Source organism: Hyaena hyaena, unplaced genomic scaffold (assembly GCF_003009895.1).
Source record: "Hyaena hyaena isolate Hyena2069 unplaced genomic scaffold, ASM300989v1 scaffold_6, whole genome shotgun sequence".
NCBI lineage: Eukaryota > Metazoa > Chordata > Mammalia > Carnivora > Hyaenidae > Hyaena > Hyaena hyaena.
Window position 1 is genome coordinate 8221854 of NW_024080638.1, and position 14975 is coordinate 8236828.

The 14975-nt window shown below is 57.5% G+C and overlaps 1 protein-coding gene across 4 annotated transcripts in view; it reads right to left on the reverse strand.

The window, feature by feature from the left end:
- WHRN (whirlin) overlaps nt 1–14975 on the reverse strand; it is a 92767-nt gene that overhangs the window by 1349 nt on the left and 76443 nt on the right. Inside the window, exons 8-11 of one of the 4 annotated variants that reach the window (XM_039240241.1) lie at nt 13509–13541; nt 4390–4461; nt 2502–3039; nt 280–461 (exon numbers count right to left, since the gene is read on the reverse strand). In XM_039240241.1, the coding sequence (XP_039096172.1) occupies nt 280–461; nt 2502–3039; nt 4390–4461; nt 13509–13541 (825 nt within the window). The remainder of the gene's footprint in view (nt 1–279; nt 462–2501; nt 3040–4389; nt 4462–13508; nt 13542–14975) is intronic. The other 3 variants (XM_039240250.1, XM_039240264.1, XM_039240257.1) reach the window with 3 other exon arrangements.

Below are 14975 nucleotides of genomic sequence, written 5' to 3' on the forward strand. Positions count from 1 at the left end.
GGCCTGACTGCCTTAGCCCGTGTGTCATCTCAGAACTGAGCCTGAAGACCCTCGAGACCGACTTTTAGTGCTTGACTTGTCAGTGCAGCGGCCGAGGGAGGGCCTAAGCTGGGCCTCCCGACTCCTGACACAGCGCTTTCCTGTACCCACAACCCTCCAGTGATGGGGGCTCACTTCCTCCCCATGGGCCCCTGTCAAGCTGAATCCTGGTTGGGGACCTCCTGCTCCCCACCTGGGGCCCTCCCCGCAACCCCAGTCCTCTGACCCCGCCTCGCTCACCGGTTTGGTGGCCCCCTCTGTGGTCCTCTCATTCCGAGGTGGCTCCTTGCTACTCCTGCTCTTGGTGGATGCCATCTGTCTGCCTCGGCCTGGGGCGCTGGCCTCTGCCTCGCCGGCGTCCACGCCACTGTCCTCGCTCAGGGTCTGCCCGCTGTCCGAGAGCTGGGAGAGTGTGGAGGCTGCTGGGACAGGGGGACAGGCAGAAGAGCGATGGTTTAATACAGTTGGGGTCAGGGAGGGCTTCCTGGAGGAGGTGATGGAGCTGCAGGCTGGAAGGCTGTGGGGATTCCCCCAGGCACGGACTAGGGAGGAATGAAGGGATCACAGGGCTAGAGGGAGAGGAGACTTCCAGACACCTTTCCACCATGGAGACCAGCCCTTCTGGCTGGCTCTGGTTCCAAGACAGCCAGAATTTCTGCTCTGACCACCCAGTTCTCAGCCCATGGCAGAATGACTAAAACAGAGGTCAGGAGGCAAACCCAGCCTATAAATGTGGGTTGTTTTTTAACGTGCACCATGCTGTCAAATTTTAATGATGAACCAACACATTCAAATTCAGATAGTTTGTATAAAAATTAAATCTCTAGCCCCTCAATTAAAAAGTAGAAAGTTTGGGACACCTGGGTGGCCCAGCTGATTAAGCATCCAACATTGGCTCAGGTCATGACCTCATGGTTTGTGAGATCGAGCCTTGGGCATCGGGCTCTGCACTGGTGGTGCGGAGCCTGCTTGAGATTTTCTCTCTCTCCCTCTCTCTCTCAGGCCCTCCCCACTTGTGCACGCTCTCTCTCAAAATAAATAAATAAACCTTTAAAAATGGAACGTTTGCCATGCCTGGTCTGTATCCTCCACAGCCCCAGGCTGAGTGGTGGGCACAGACCCTCATTCACCAGTCAACCCAAAAGCTGTTTCACTGTGTGCGTAGTGGCTTGGCCCCTTGTTTGGGACATGCTAGAGTCGGCCAGGTCAGATCTGAATCCCCTCTGACCAGCTGTGCAAACCAGGGTGACTTACACAGCTTCTCTGAACCTTCATGTTTTTGTTTCAGTACAAAAGCAAGGGTACCCATCTGATGGCGTTATCACGATGACGAATAGATACAAGATGACGAATAGATACGATGTGTAGGGTGAAGCCAGCAAGAGCACAGGCTTGGGCTAAACTTCTCCCTTCCACGGTTACTTTCTGTGCCTCAGTATTTTCATCTGAACAATGGGGATAATAGCGCCAGCCTCACAGGGCTGCTGGTAGGGTTAGATGAGGTGATAATAGAGGCAAGCCCACTAGAACCACATCCGGCGCACAGGAAGTACTGCCAGGCTGACCGCTTTCATCGCCGTGTGCTGGGCTCCGTGCCAGACACCTCCGGTTTCCCTCACCACACCCTGCCATCCGTCACCAAGCTCCTGAGCCCGGGGGCCCTGCACTCTGCATCCTAGCCCGCCCACTGCTTGGCATACAGTGGGCGCTCAGCTCGCACACACCGCCCCTCCCCTCCTACACCCCCCCCCCCCGCCTGCCCCCTTCCCTGGCCACAGCTGAGTTTTATATCACTTTAGCCACAAGATGGCAGCAGAACCCAGCAAAATGCACCCAATTTGCTACAGAGAAGGAGGTCTAGAACGCACAGAGGGTCCCGGCTTTCTGGGAAAAACAAGCTGGCCATAAGCCGCCCCCCAACTCCTCAGTTGGGCACCCCTGGAAATTCAGGGGCCGCAGCTTGGCCCCAGGTGTCTAGAAGGTCCAGCCTGCACTCTGACCCTGCAGCCCCGGCTCTGGAGACCTCCAGGGGGTCCCAGACACCGTAATTTCAACACTCTGTGCCAGGCCCTGGGGACGGAGACCACAGAGGCCAGCCCTGCCCTCAAAGAGTCCAGTGTCACTGGGGAGACAGTCGGGGGCTGCGGGGCAACCAGGTCCGGATGTGCTAGAGGAGCCCGACCCTCCCAGTGGCCTGGCGGGCTGTCACCGAATCTCCTCCCCATGGCTTGTCCGCGGTCATGCACTTAGTTCCAAGTGGCAGAGCTAGGGCTCACGCTCACATCAACACAGTCTCAGGACCCTGTCCCCGGGCACCCCGGCCCTGCACAGGGCACGCTGAGCGAGTACCTGCTTCCACACTCAGTGTCGACGGGCAGATCCGCCTGCAAGGGCCTGGACGCCCCCACGACCACCGAGAGGGCACCCTGAGCCCAGCCCACGCGGGGCCGGCCGGTACTCACTGCGAGTCTGGGGCAGTGCCCTCACTTCGTTCACGTCCGGCTCGCTGTCCGGCCGGTGCACCTCCACCATGACGAAGTGCTGGTTTGTGCCTGTCACGTCCGGCCGGCCGGAGGGGGAGGGTGGCGGGAGGCAGCCCCCTGCCAGCGTGGCCTCTGGGGGGGTGCTTTTCAGGTGTGGCGGCGACTGGACTCGCGGAAAGGGGCCGATGGGGTGCTGGCTGACCAGGGCCAGGTGGGCGTCCGGCGGCCTCTTGGAGCCGGGGTTGGCAGGAGAGACAGAGGCGTAGATGGGGGAGTAGGGCGAGTCTTGTGCTGGGGGGGCCCCCGGGGCGGGTGCGGTGCCCGCCAGCGGGCTGTGGTTCCGAGGGGCCGAGAAGACGATGCCCGAGCGGGAAGACGTGGAGGAAGGTGGCTGCAGGTCCTCCTTCCCTGGCTTCCTCTGCTGGGCAGGCGGGCGGTCGTGGCCTGGGGCCAGAGGGGGTGGGGGGGGCGGCGGCTTGTAGCCAGGCAGCCCCTCGGGGGCGGCTTTCACATCATCCTGCCAAAAAACCCAACAAGAGTCGAATGAGTCAGAGCCCATCGTGGCTGGTGGAGAGGGGCCCCGAGCGGACCGGGCCCCGAGCGGACCAGGCCCCGGCTGGAGTTCCGTCCTGCTCTATCGGCTCCTGGCTACACTGCTCTGAATAATGCAACACTCGAGTGGAAAGCTTCTCCCCCCCTCCGTCTCGGCAACTGATAAGCGTCGGGATCTTGGCCGGCGTCTCTGGGGAATGGCATCGTTACCTCTGGGAACTGAAGTTCTTGGTGTCGGCCAGGGCTTGTCACAGGGAACAACACTCACTTAGAGGTGGATGCAGAGAATGGGAAAACAACAACAGAAAAAGTATTTCTTTGGCTTTTCTTTTTTTTTTTTTTTCCAGGAACTTTTTTTTTTTTTTACAAATAGTTTATTGTCAAATTAGTTTCCACGTGGCTTTTCTTTTTAGAAGGGTATCATGGCCCCTAGAGACAGCAGGGGTGCAGCACTGCAGGGAGAGGGAATGGATAGAAAGTGACAGTCGCAGAGGCTCGGGGGCTGTGTGGGCAGGTCACGGCACCTCTCTGGGTCATCCGGGCAATGGGGAAACCTGCATCTAGCCGGCAGAGGTGAGGGGATGTGCGGAACCACGTGTGTAACGTGCCAGCAGGTGCCTGCCACACACAGCAGGTGCATGGGGAGCAGCAGCCATGGCTACGGCCATTGCTCTCTCCTCTCGGCTTATGCCAACATCCAACACTTGTAGAGTTTGGATGGCAGTGCGGGCACCGTCACAAACCTTTTACTTAAATGAACTATTACTTCTTGCCACAAACTTGCAGGGTAGGTACACAATTATCACCCCCATTTTACAGAGTGGAGAACCGAGGCACAGAGAGGTTTAAACTTGCCCGACGTCACACAGTCAGTGGCAGAGGTGGGATTTGAACCCAGGCAGTCTGGCTCCAGAGTCTAGGCTGTTCAGAAAGTTATTTGGGTCAGAAACACCAAGGTGGTGCTGACGAGGCTGGTGACGGGCACACAGCCGAGGTCACATTTAACTCCCATTTCCAGGGTGGTCATGTGGCCCCTTCAGGGAGTTCACACGCTCTGTGTTTTCGGTACATGCGATGATAACGTTCAGATAACATAGCAAAACTAACACCAACTCAGGAAACAAACAGCCTGACGCCCCGCCCCCCCCTAAAATCCCCAGTCTGGCTGCTGGAGAGGCCCGAGTGACGCCCTTGGGCACAGGCCTGGGGCTGGGGGCCCCTGGCTTTCACCAGAAGCCAGCCCCCCCGTTCCCCCGGGGGCTCAGACGGATCAGGGAGGGCAAAACCTCAGTGAGAGAACCGGGGAGGGTCTCACCAGGGAAACATCTGGAAGGGTGTTCATATTGCTCTGGACAGCCTCACCGGTTTCCTCCAGGTCCAGAGTGTTCTAGAAACGGAGAAGAAAGCAACGTGAGCAAATACAAACAGAAAGGGAAACAGCAGTTTGCCCTCCGAGATACCAAAATCCCTGCTGGGCCCTGTGACACCTTCCTGTGGTTTCTGCAAGTCCCGACAGGCCTCACTCTTGTAGAATTTACGCAGGAAAATTAATGTCCGTTTTCCTGCTGGTCGTTTTGAAATCAATTTTACTTTGAAGCTTCTCCAGGCCTCCTCTGAACGGTCTACGGGTGCTGGGGGGGGTGGCTCTGGCCTGGCCTGGGAGCCTCCAAAGCTGGGCCCCACCTGCTCAGAGCTACCGAAGCCCACAGTGCTCATGGATGGGATCCCAGGAAGGTGTGAAAGGGGCAGGATGCCCAGGAGACGTGGGTGGGGAAAGTCTCTCTCTTTTTAATTTAACGGCTTCAATTGTGAGGCAGGTGGTTAAAGTTTCAATAGACCTTCTTGTGTAAAAATGCCCATTTCTTGATTCCTTTTCCAACTCCCTAAAAGAAGCCTCAAACTCCGTCAAGTGGCGCTGAGGTGCTGGGAGGCCATCCCTCGGCCTTCACTGGGAGCCAAGCAGCAGCCGTCTCTAAAGGAGCTCTCCTGAGGGCTCGGGGAGCCACTCCGCCACCCGCGGAGCCCGGCATGGCGACAGAGCCTCCGCAGCCAGCACCTGGCTCAGGTCTCAAGTGCGGCCTTTGACGCGGAGCAGTCTCAATGCTCCAGAGAGGAGGGCCTGGGGCCACAGAGGAGGTGAGATTCCACCCCTGCCTTCTGTAACCTAGAGACGTGGGCCGGACACAAACAAGCAAGGAGGAGACTGTGCACGGAGGTAGGAGACATAGGCATAGAAGCAGTAGGGGAGCGGTTATCAAGGAAGGCTTCCTGGAGTAGGGAGCATGGCTTAAAGCTGAGTCTTGTGGGCGTCGATCTGGGCAGAGGAGGGAATGACAGTGTTTCAGAGAGAAGGGCGTGCGTAAAGCAGGAAGGTTTGAGAATTTTCAAGCAGGTCCACATGACTCAAGCACGGAGCTGCTGAGACTTGAGGCAGAGGGCAGGGGTTGCCATGGAGATGTGGTCGGGTTTGTCGTCTAGGAAGCTTCCCTTTGCTCACTTCCTCTCCAGCCACGCTAGAACAATGCAGGCATGTCAGGGCCTTCACATTGGCTGTTCCCTCTACCTGGAACAGCTATCCACAAGCATGCTTTGTTCTAACCACCTTGAAGATCTTCCCCCAAATTATCACCTCCTCGGACAAGGCTATCCTGACAACCCCACCTCTAGTCACAACCCCCATCCCCTGCCCTGCTTTATGTTTTTGCTTTAGAATGATCACCATTCCTCACCCAGCAGCCAGGATGTGATCCTTGAAATGTAAGTCAGGTAACACATAGCTCATAACCCTCCAGGGTCTTTCCATTCTCCCTGGAGAAAATTCCAAAGTCTGCAATCACTGTGCCCAGTGAGTGGGCCCTTTCTTGCTACTCCTCCAACAGGAAGGCCATTCCTGCCTCAGGGCCTTTGCACTCACTGCTCTTCCTTGCCCGCACGGCACTCCTGACTCACTCCCTCACTTCATTTACCTCTGATCTCAGCAAGGCCTTCCTAGACCAGCCCTGTCTAAAACATCACCCCTCCCCACCCCCCACACCACCTCTAACCCCTGACTGTGCTTCATTTTTCTAAGATTTATCACCACCTGATGTTATATTACTGATCTGCTTATTGTTGGTCTTTCCCATTAGGATAAAAACTCCTCAAAGGTAAGACTTGTGATTATGTGGTCCCTACTCGATCCTCAGTGTTTAGGGTAGTTGCTGCTGGATAAATATTTATGAGGCAAATGAATGAATCGATGGGTGAATGAATGAATCAATCTCTGGCTGTCATGGAGAAGGCCCCAGCAGGCAGCGAATTAAGCAGGGCAGCAACTCCAGATCTCGTAGAGAGAGCAGGACCCGTGAAGGCAGTGGGCTGGGATGGAAGGGGTCCCCTGCGGCCATGCTCCCTGGGGCTCAGGCTCTCACATCGCTCCACACTGATCCCCATCTTGAATGATACTCCTGGAGCCTTGAACATTCTGGGCGGGCAAAGGGCCCGTAATCACAAAGACCAGTCATAGAAACCCACCAAGAAGACACATGGCTCTCCCGGCTTGGAGTCTTTCACACCCAGGGCTCCTCATCTGGCCGGGTGATGCCTCTGGGGGCAAGGTCAGGCTGGGACAGGTACCCCACTTCACCAACGAAGCTGAGGCTCACATGCAAACCTCGGCGTCCCCTCTCCACCCCTGTCCCCTGCAGGCTGCTAGCAGCCTGGACGATGCAGATGGTGGGGGACCCTTGCGGGGGACAGTGATGGGAATGCTCTCCCACTCACTGATAAAGTGACACCACTTCTGGCTTCTCTGAGGTCACACCCTGCTCTGCCACTCAGAGCCAAGTGACAGGACAAACCATGGATGTGCTCTGTGCTGGGTTCTGCGTCTGCAGAATGGTTTAACAGCGGTCCCTCTCATGGGACTGATGCATTGACACTAAAAACTGCTCAGAACAGGGCCTAGCACAATATACGAGGGTCGACCACTGTTCTATCAGAAGCTTAGGGCCCGGCTGCCCACCCACTGCCCTGGCCCCCACGAACACTTCAGTGGAAGGGAAAGAGAGGTCTCCCTCCTCCTGAACTGTGATGAGCTCAGCGCTCCCCAGAAACAGTACTGTTGTGGCACGTGTGGAGTTCTGAGCACTCATCTGTCTAAGGAGCAGCTCTGGCTCATGGGGACACGTGATGAGCAGGTCACTGTGTCCCCGACACCTAGCAGAGGGCCGCACACACAGTGGACGCCCACACACTTCCGCTCAAGATCTCTGATGGGGCCAGCGGTCGTACCTGGGCCCCTGCGGGCAGGGAGAGGAAGCATCTGGAGCCCTGACACACAGGCACGTCTTTGCCGCACACCACAGAGCAGGTGTGACCTTCTCTCAGAAGGGGACCAGAGATCCATCCACAGAATGGGGACGACCCTGTGCCAGGCCCTCTGCTGGGCGTTTGACTCACATGATCTCACTGGATTCTCCGTGGGAGGCAGGCGCGCAGAGCCTCCCTGGCTCATATCGTTTACACTTAAGCTAAGAGCGGGAAGTGACCTCCCCAAGACCACACAGCCAGGCTACATCAGGTCAAGCTTCTAGCCCAGGTGGGGGTGGCCCCAGGGCCCGTGCAGCACTATGCCAGAATTGGGCAGGGCCCTAACACCACGGGAACCAGAGGGTCCTGGGAGGGACCCTCTCTGAAACGAAGCCATACTGCCATCACCGGCCCCCTGCCTCGGCCCATTCTTCGCTATATAGCATCCTGGAGCCAATACCAAAGGCAGGAATGGGGAGTCGGGAGGGTGAGGGTGGAGCGGTGACATGCATGCAGCCCTGGGAGGGAGGCCTTTAGTGGAGCAAACAGCAGACGGGCCCGAGCCCGGCCCTGCTAGGCTCCATCTGCCAGACCCAGGCGCTCAGGGGCCCTGAGTCCCCGAGCCATGTTCCTGGTGCTTCTGAAATAGCTACAGACAGCAGGCTAAAGAACCCGGGGGATGCGTCAGCAGAAACGCTCGAGGAACAGGCTTCGAGAGGAGGACCAAGGTCAGAGCTCACGCAGGAGCCAGCTTGCCTGTCCCGGCCTCCTATCCACACCCCCCACCACCCTCCAGCAGCTTGGGGCCTCCTTCCCCTGCGGAGGCCAGAGACCAGCCGAATGTTTAGACTTGGTAGCTCACTCAGTCTTGCTAGATGGGGCCCTTCATCCGTTCTACAGCTGAGGTCACAGAGGCTCAGAGAGGGAAGGCCACCTGCCCAAGGTCACACAGCAAGCACAAGGCGGGAAGCTGGGCATCTACAGGGTGTGAGTCTGTCACTCAGGCTGTTTGCCACAGGCCCCAGGACAACCTCAGGACCTGCTGGCCTTGTTCCCCATCTCCTAACTCCTCAAATTTGGCAGCTCAGAAAGTCTCCTTCCTCTCAGAGGAAGAACCTCTTTTTCTTCGAGTTGGCACGGTCAGGGTCCCTATAGCCCAGGGGTCTGGTCGGAGGGAACTGTGAGGCCAAAATACACCGAGGCGGTGGAGGGCAATCACCCGTGCTGCCCTCTGCCAGGTGGACTCGGGTTCTGAAGCGCTGTTGCTTCCTGGCCCAGACATCACCTCAGCAAAACGAGGCTCCCCTCCCTTCCTCCTGCTCCTGCCCAACGGCCCGCTCACTCTCCCTGCATCCCCTCATTAGCACAGGAGGGCTCTTACATAAAGGTGCTATTTTCAGCTCTCTGTTCTTTTTGCTTCTTTGCTGGGACGTCAGGACAACAGGCTCCCCCCCGCTCTGCCCCTAAATGCACCCGAGGCCTCTGGATCTGGGGAAACTGAGACCCTGAGTCACAGAAGTTCCTGGAAGGTCCGTTATGGGGGCCATGATTTCTGCCCGAGGCCGGTGGGGGGGACAGAGGAAGGAAAAGGAAAAGCAGAGAGTGGAGTAAGGGAGAAGGACGAGAAGGAAGACGGGGGGTGAAGGGGACAGCAAGGAAGGTCTAGGACAGCAAGGCGTGGTAGCAGCCCCACGTGGGGCTGTTCAGCCCAGCAAGGTCGGGATGGGGGAGGGACCTACAGCGAGGTGGGCTGGGTTGGGCCAGAGCCCTGGTGTTCTCAGAGGACAGCCAGGCTGCCTGGGGTGGAGGGGACAGGACTCGGGGGTCCGAAAGGAACATGGAGCTGGAGCCTGGGGGAGGGGCAAGCTGGCAGAGACAGGACCAGTGCCCTCCCGAGCTCTCCAAGCACAGGGTGGGGCTGGAAGTCTGGGAGCCGATGGGGAAGGGCAGGGGGTGAGCCGGGAGAGAGAGGACCCCCAAACAGGGGCCTGGAACCCACACTCGCCGGTGTGGCCGAGACCGTGGGAACTGTCCCGGGGCCCGGCCGGCTCTGGGTGCTTTTACCAGCTGTCCCCTCCTACCTTCGTGTCTGACCACGGAACCACAGACGTGCCCGGGGTGGGGGTGGGGGGCTGTGAGGCACAGACAGACCTCCTTCCGCTGTCCTGCACCTCCCTCCCAATGGTCTCAGGAACAGGGCTTCATTCAGTGGCCAGAGAGAATGACCCAGAATCTCCAGCGCTGGAAGAGCCCTTGGTGACCCGGGAACTGGCCAAGGGAAAACACGGTGTCTCTCTCTGCATTAACCTCCAACCCAAATGTCACATCTCCTCCCTTACAAATGAAGGCAACGCAGCCCGGTGGAATCAGGCTCTGGAGAAGCAGGGCTGGCCGATGTCCACTTGGTCCTGTTTGCTGGGAACAGCTTCCGGTACCCCCCGCCCCTACCCCAGTGCCCACACGAAGGCAAATGTGCCAGAAAGGACCGGCCGGGAGGTCCATTCCTTATTTCAGACACCGGCTGAGGCCAAGCTGCGGCCGCCCTGATGCTCACGAAGGCCTCCGGGAAGTTTACGGCTCTGACAGTGCAGGTGGCTCGGGCCCGGCCACTCAGGAGGGAAAGGGCTGTTCCACTCAAGCCAGAAAGCCAAGCCTCGCCCCGGGCCTCGAATCCGGGGACCGCAGCAGCGGCTCCACCGGGTCACCCCGTCTGCATGCCCCTCTGAGCCTGCAGCTCTGCCAGGTCACCCCATTTGCACGCCCCTCTGAGCTCACTCCACACACAGAGGAAGAATCTTACAAGATGCAAACAAGGGCTCCTGAGTTGGTTGAGCATCCAACTCTTGATTTCCACCCCGGCCATGATCCCAGGGTTGTGGGATAGAGCTCTACGCTGGGCTCTGTGCAGGGCATGGAGCCTGCTTAGGACTCTCTCTCTCTGCCCCTCTCCTCTGCTCACACATGCTCTCTTTAATAAAAGAAACAAAAAGTGCAAACAAGACCATGTCACTTTCTTAAAGAAGACCCTCAGTGGTGTTCCAGGGTTCCAGGATTAAGCCCAAGTCCCTGGCATCTCCTGCCCTATCCCCTCACCGTCTCCTCTTCACCCCTGGCATCTGGCCCTGCTGAACTCCCACAGTTCCTTCCAGGGTCCATAAGCCTGGAGCTCGGGGCCCTTGCGCTTGCTGATCGGCCCACCAGCTGCCTTGCCCGTGTGTTGCCCGGCTGATGCCGACAACTTCGGATCTCAGCTCGAACATCTCTTCCCTGATGCCCTGGATCAGTCAGGGCCTGAGTCCTCGACCCAGTTATCAGAGCATGAATTATGTAGGCGATGTGATTCCAGGCTGCCTCCCGGACTAGACGTGCTAAGCGTTAGGACAGCAGGTGCTGTCGTCTGTTTCGCAAACAGCGACCAGTGCCCTGCCCATGCAGGGCATGCGGGAGGCGCTCCGTGAATGTCTGCTGCAGGAGTGGGTGATGAACAAGCGACGGGTTGGGTTCCTTCCTGCTTCCCCACTGCGGGAGGGCTTGCCCGACAGAGGACTCTCTAAACCTGTCTAGGCTGGACCAAAGGCAGCACACAGGAATTGGGAAGACTGCTCCCTGTTTCTAGACAGAGCTGCCTTGACGACCGGGGGGCCTCTGTAGCTGAAAGGGCCTGAACTTCTCCACCCGCCTTTCACCCTGGATGAAGAGGAAAGTATGGAGGCCACAGGGGAGCAAAGTGCTCACAGCCACGCCCAGCACCCTCTACCCACCTCACCACATGGGAACAGGAGTCCTAAGGCCTTTAGAGGCAGGGCCCCCGCTCCAGCACCCTTTGGTGGGCCCAGGAAACCCCTTTCCAGGCACATGAGAAGCCTGGAGTGCAAACCTCTCACTTCGAGGTGGAAAGGGGCTGTAGTTAAGGCTGGCCCCTGCGGTGCCCTTTCCTAGCCGTGAGAGTGTCGGCAGAATGGGCTCCCAGTACCCCACACCTGCAAGTCTGCTGCTGAGCTCATCGAATCTTCACAGCGACCCACACGTGGCTGGTCTTATCAGCCAGTGTACAGACACGGAAACTCCACAAGCTTAGGTCACCTGCCCAAGGTGACACGGCTTCTCCTTGGGGAGAGCCAGCCCGTCTGTGGCACTCAGACACAGGCATTTTAACAGAGCTGGGAAAGCAGGTGATCTCCATGAGGCACGGGATTTGGGCCACAAGGCTTGGAGCCCGTGCTCCTCTGCCGCGGGCTGGCTCGCACCACATGAAGAATTGGAGAAACGGCATGCAGGCCTTCATCCCGCTCCGCTCTCCTGGCTGACATCTATATGGGAGGGGAATGACATTGCAGGCAGGGAAAATTCCCAGGGTTCTATTAGACAAATGTCTCTATTAGACAAATGGGAAATAAACGCAATTTGTCAATGGGGGGAGATGCTGCATCAGATTTCCTTTGATCGATTTTTGTCTGGCTTGAGGGAACGCGGCTGCAGAGTGAGCCACATGGAACCTGGGATTGATAACTGCACGGTGTGACCCGCAGACCTGGGGCCAAATGGAAACCGGCTCCCTCTGGGGCGACCGTCTGGGGCATCTGGGTCACGAGAGCCGGCTGCCTGCCACTCCGCTGGCCCGAACGCCAGAGCAAAGGACATTTTCCTAGGATGTGGGAGGTGCACGTTCAGGAGGCCGGAATGTCCGAAGATAATCCTGAGCGGCCCGGGTTCACTGCAGTTTCTTCTCCACGTGCCCGGGGCCGCAGCTCTGTCCCTGAGCCCGGCTGGCACTGGGCTCACAGACAGGAGAAAGATGTGGTCCCTGCCTGAGTCCCAGCGTCATCCCCCGTTTCCCAGGGAGGACAAAGTCGGGGACAGGTTAGAGCCGCGTGACAGGCATTTTAAGAGAGGAAAGCAGGTGAGGTCCATGAGGCACGGGATTTGGGCCACAAGAAAGGTTTGCTGTCCATCCAGATTGGGGGGGGGGTTGTTGGTCACTCACCAGTGCTACAGTAAAAGCCCATGGCCGCATGCTGGTGTTGCACACCAATGCCCGGCACTTGGTGGTAGTAGGTTAATAGTGAGACCTGACTCCACCACGCCCTAGCTGAGTGACCAGGACCAAGTCCCTTCTCTCTCTGATTTGTTTTCTTCCCTGTACAATGGAGATCAGGGTGGTACCTGCCAGTCCTAGTTACTGGGAAGGTCAAAACAGACACAACTGGAAAAGCACCATCACAGCCCCATGGAGAGCTCTCCAAAGTACCAACTACTGCTATTATTAAGAAAGGCCCCAGCTGCGCCTGGGGTGGGGTGGCTCAGTCGAGGAAGCATCTGAGTTCAGCTCAGGTCATGATCTCACAGTTCGTGGGTTTGAGCCCCGTGTCGGGCTCCAAGCTGATAGCTTGCAGGCTGGAGCCTGCTTCAGATTCTGTCTCTCCCTGTATCTTTCTGCCCCTCCCCAGCTTGTGCTCTGTCTCTCTCTCTCTCTCAAAAATAAATAAAACGTTAAACAAATAAGGCCCCAATTATTAATATGGGCCAGGCTCTGGGCTGGGCACTAGGAAAATCAATGGTAACTCCAGACATAATCACTGCTTTGGTCAAGGGGAGTGGCCAGCCAGGCTTGTAAACGTTATTAGAACATAACGAGACAAGAGTCACAATGATGGGAAACACAAGGGGCTGGAGGAGGCACAGGGAAGTCAGAGAATCAGGGATGTCTTCTGGGAGGAGGTGGCACGTGGGCCTAGGACTGACGCACAGGTAGGAGACAGCCCGGACGTGTGAAGCGGGAAGGAGAACATTCCAGACAGAGTTTATAGCATATGAAAGGCCAGAAGGTCTCTCACCAGCCCCACAGCACAGAAATGATCATCATCTTACAGATCCTAAAACTGAGCTCAGAGAGGCAAAATCGCTTTCTGAGGTCACACAGCAAGGAAGTGGCAGGGCCGGGCTTTAGGCAGACAGTGGTGTCATTCCAGAGCCTGAGGAAACCTGATGAGCCGGACAACAGGAGGGACAGCAAGCATCAAGGAGAACCCCAGGTCCCCACCAGGGTGGGTGCAGTTGCAAGGGAGTGGCGGGAAGGAGCACAGCCCCCGACCTCCGCCCTGGCTAAGGGACTCCCCCAGCCCCGCCCGGCAGGAAGGACAGTACCTCCATCAGGTCTATTAGCCACAGCAGCCGCTCCTGGGGAGGAAGGGTGGGCAAAAGGCAAAAAGAAAAATACATCAAATAAATATTAGGGATGGGGTGGGTACAGCAGCAAGCCCTCTGCCAAACATGCACGCATGCTCACACACACAGAGAAAGCAAAACAAACACGATTCCCTAAGATCCCTTTCCTATTTCCTTTCAATGCTTTGGGCAGAATAAAAGACAGATGAAGAAAAAGGCTCTGTTGCTGTAACTGGGCCTCCTTCATTATAGCTGCCTCCTTGAAGGAAACAGGGGTCACCAGGGCTCTGCAGAAATGACACCTGTCCTTGAGAACCACCGTCAGAAGATGGCCATTCACCTTGGGGCAACCCGGGGGCCTTGCCAGCAGGCGGCGCTGGGTGGTCACCCTCATTCGGCAAATGGGGAAACTGAGGCTCAGAGAAGAGAAGTGACTTGTTCAAGGTCACACGTGTTAATGAAAGGCAGAGCCTGATGGAGGACCTTGTTCAGGAGACTGGATCAGAGAAAACCTGGCTTTCAGAGGGGCCTGCGCCCTAGGCTGGTAGCAAGGATCTGAGTCTGAGGGTTAGAGCCCCAGGCTGTGCATGTGTGGGCACCTGAGGCTGGATAAGATTCGAGGAGGGGTGGTAGATCCTCACCCCAGTGCTTCCAGAAGCCTCCAAGTATCTGCAAGGCCCTGGATACAAAGCCTCAAGGTTGTTTTCTCTAGCCAGGTTGGGGGAAGTCAGTAAGAGCAGAGGTTTCACCTGCCCTAGGGGTGTGGACAGCATTTCTGGGGTGCCAGTGCCAATAGGGAGATTACTCATTATTTAATACTCTCAACAAGCTGGGCATAGCAGCATCGCTGCCCTGGTGCAAGTGGGGAAACTGAGGCACTCGGTGGTAAAGCATGGAGCCGAGACTGGTGGGGGGCCAGCACCTCTCAGGGATGGGGGAGACCCCTGGGCTGGGGAAAGGCCACTGCAGGCCAGCACTCAGCTGGGCATAATAGTTACCCTGATTGTTATCGGAGCCTTGGGTCATTCTGCTCGTGGGGAAACTGAGGCCCAGAGAAGCCAGGGCTTAAACCTAAATCTCCTGCCTCCTGGGCTAGAACACACCCCATCCCACCCACTGGATCTTATCCTCAGTACAGCCTGGAATCCCCTATAGGCTTTATAGCAGTGGCTCATGGCTCCTGGGGCCCCACATGGACATTACCAAGGCCAATCTCAATGCAGCTGGACCCACAGAGAAACGGCCCGTCAGGCCAGGTCCCTGTAACCTGCAACCTGCTCATCACCAGGGTGTCACATCAAAGCATGTGCACAGAGCCAAACACGCAGCCCGGGAGGGGAACAGCGTCTTCCCTGTCCCGAAGTGATCTGCCCGCCCTGGAGCGGGACGCTGGCTCCACTGCAGACACATCCAGAAAGCCCTAGAGGAATGCCTGGCAGCGTCCGG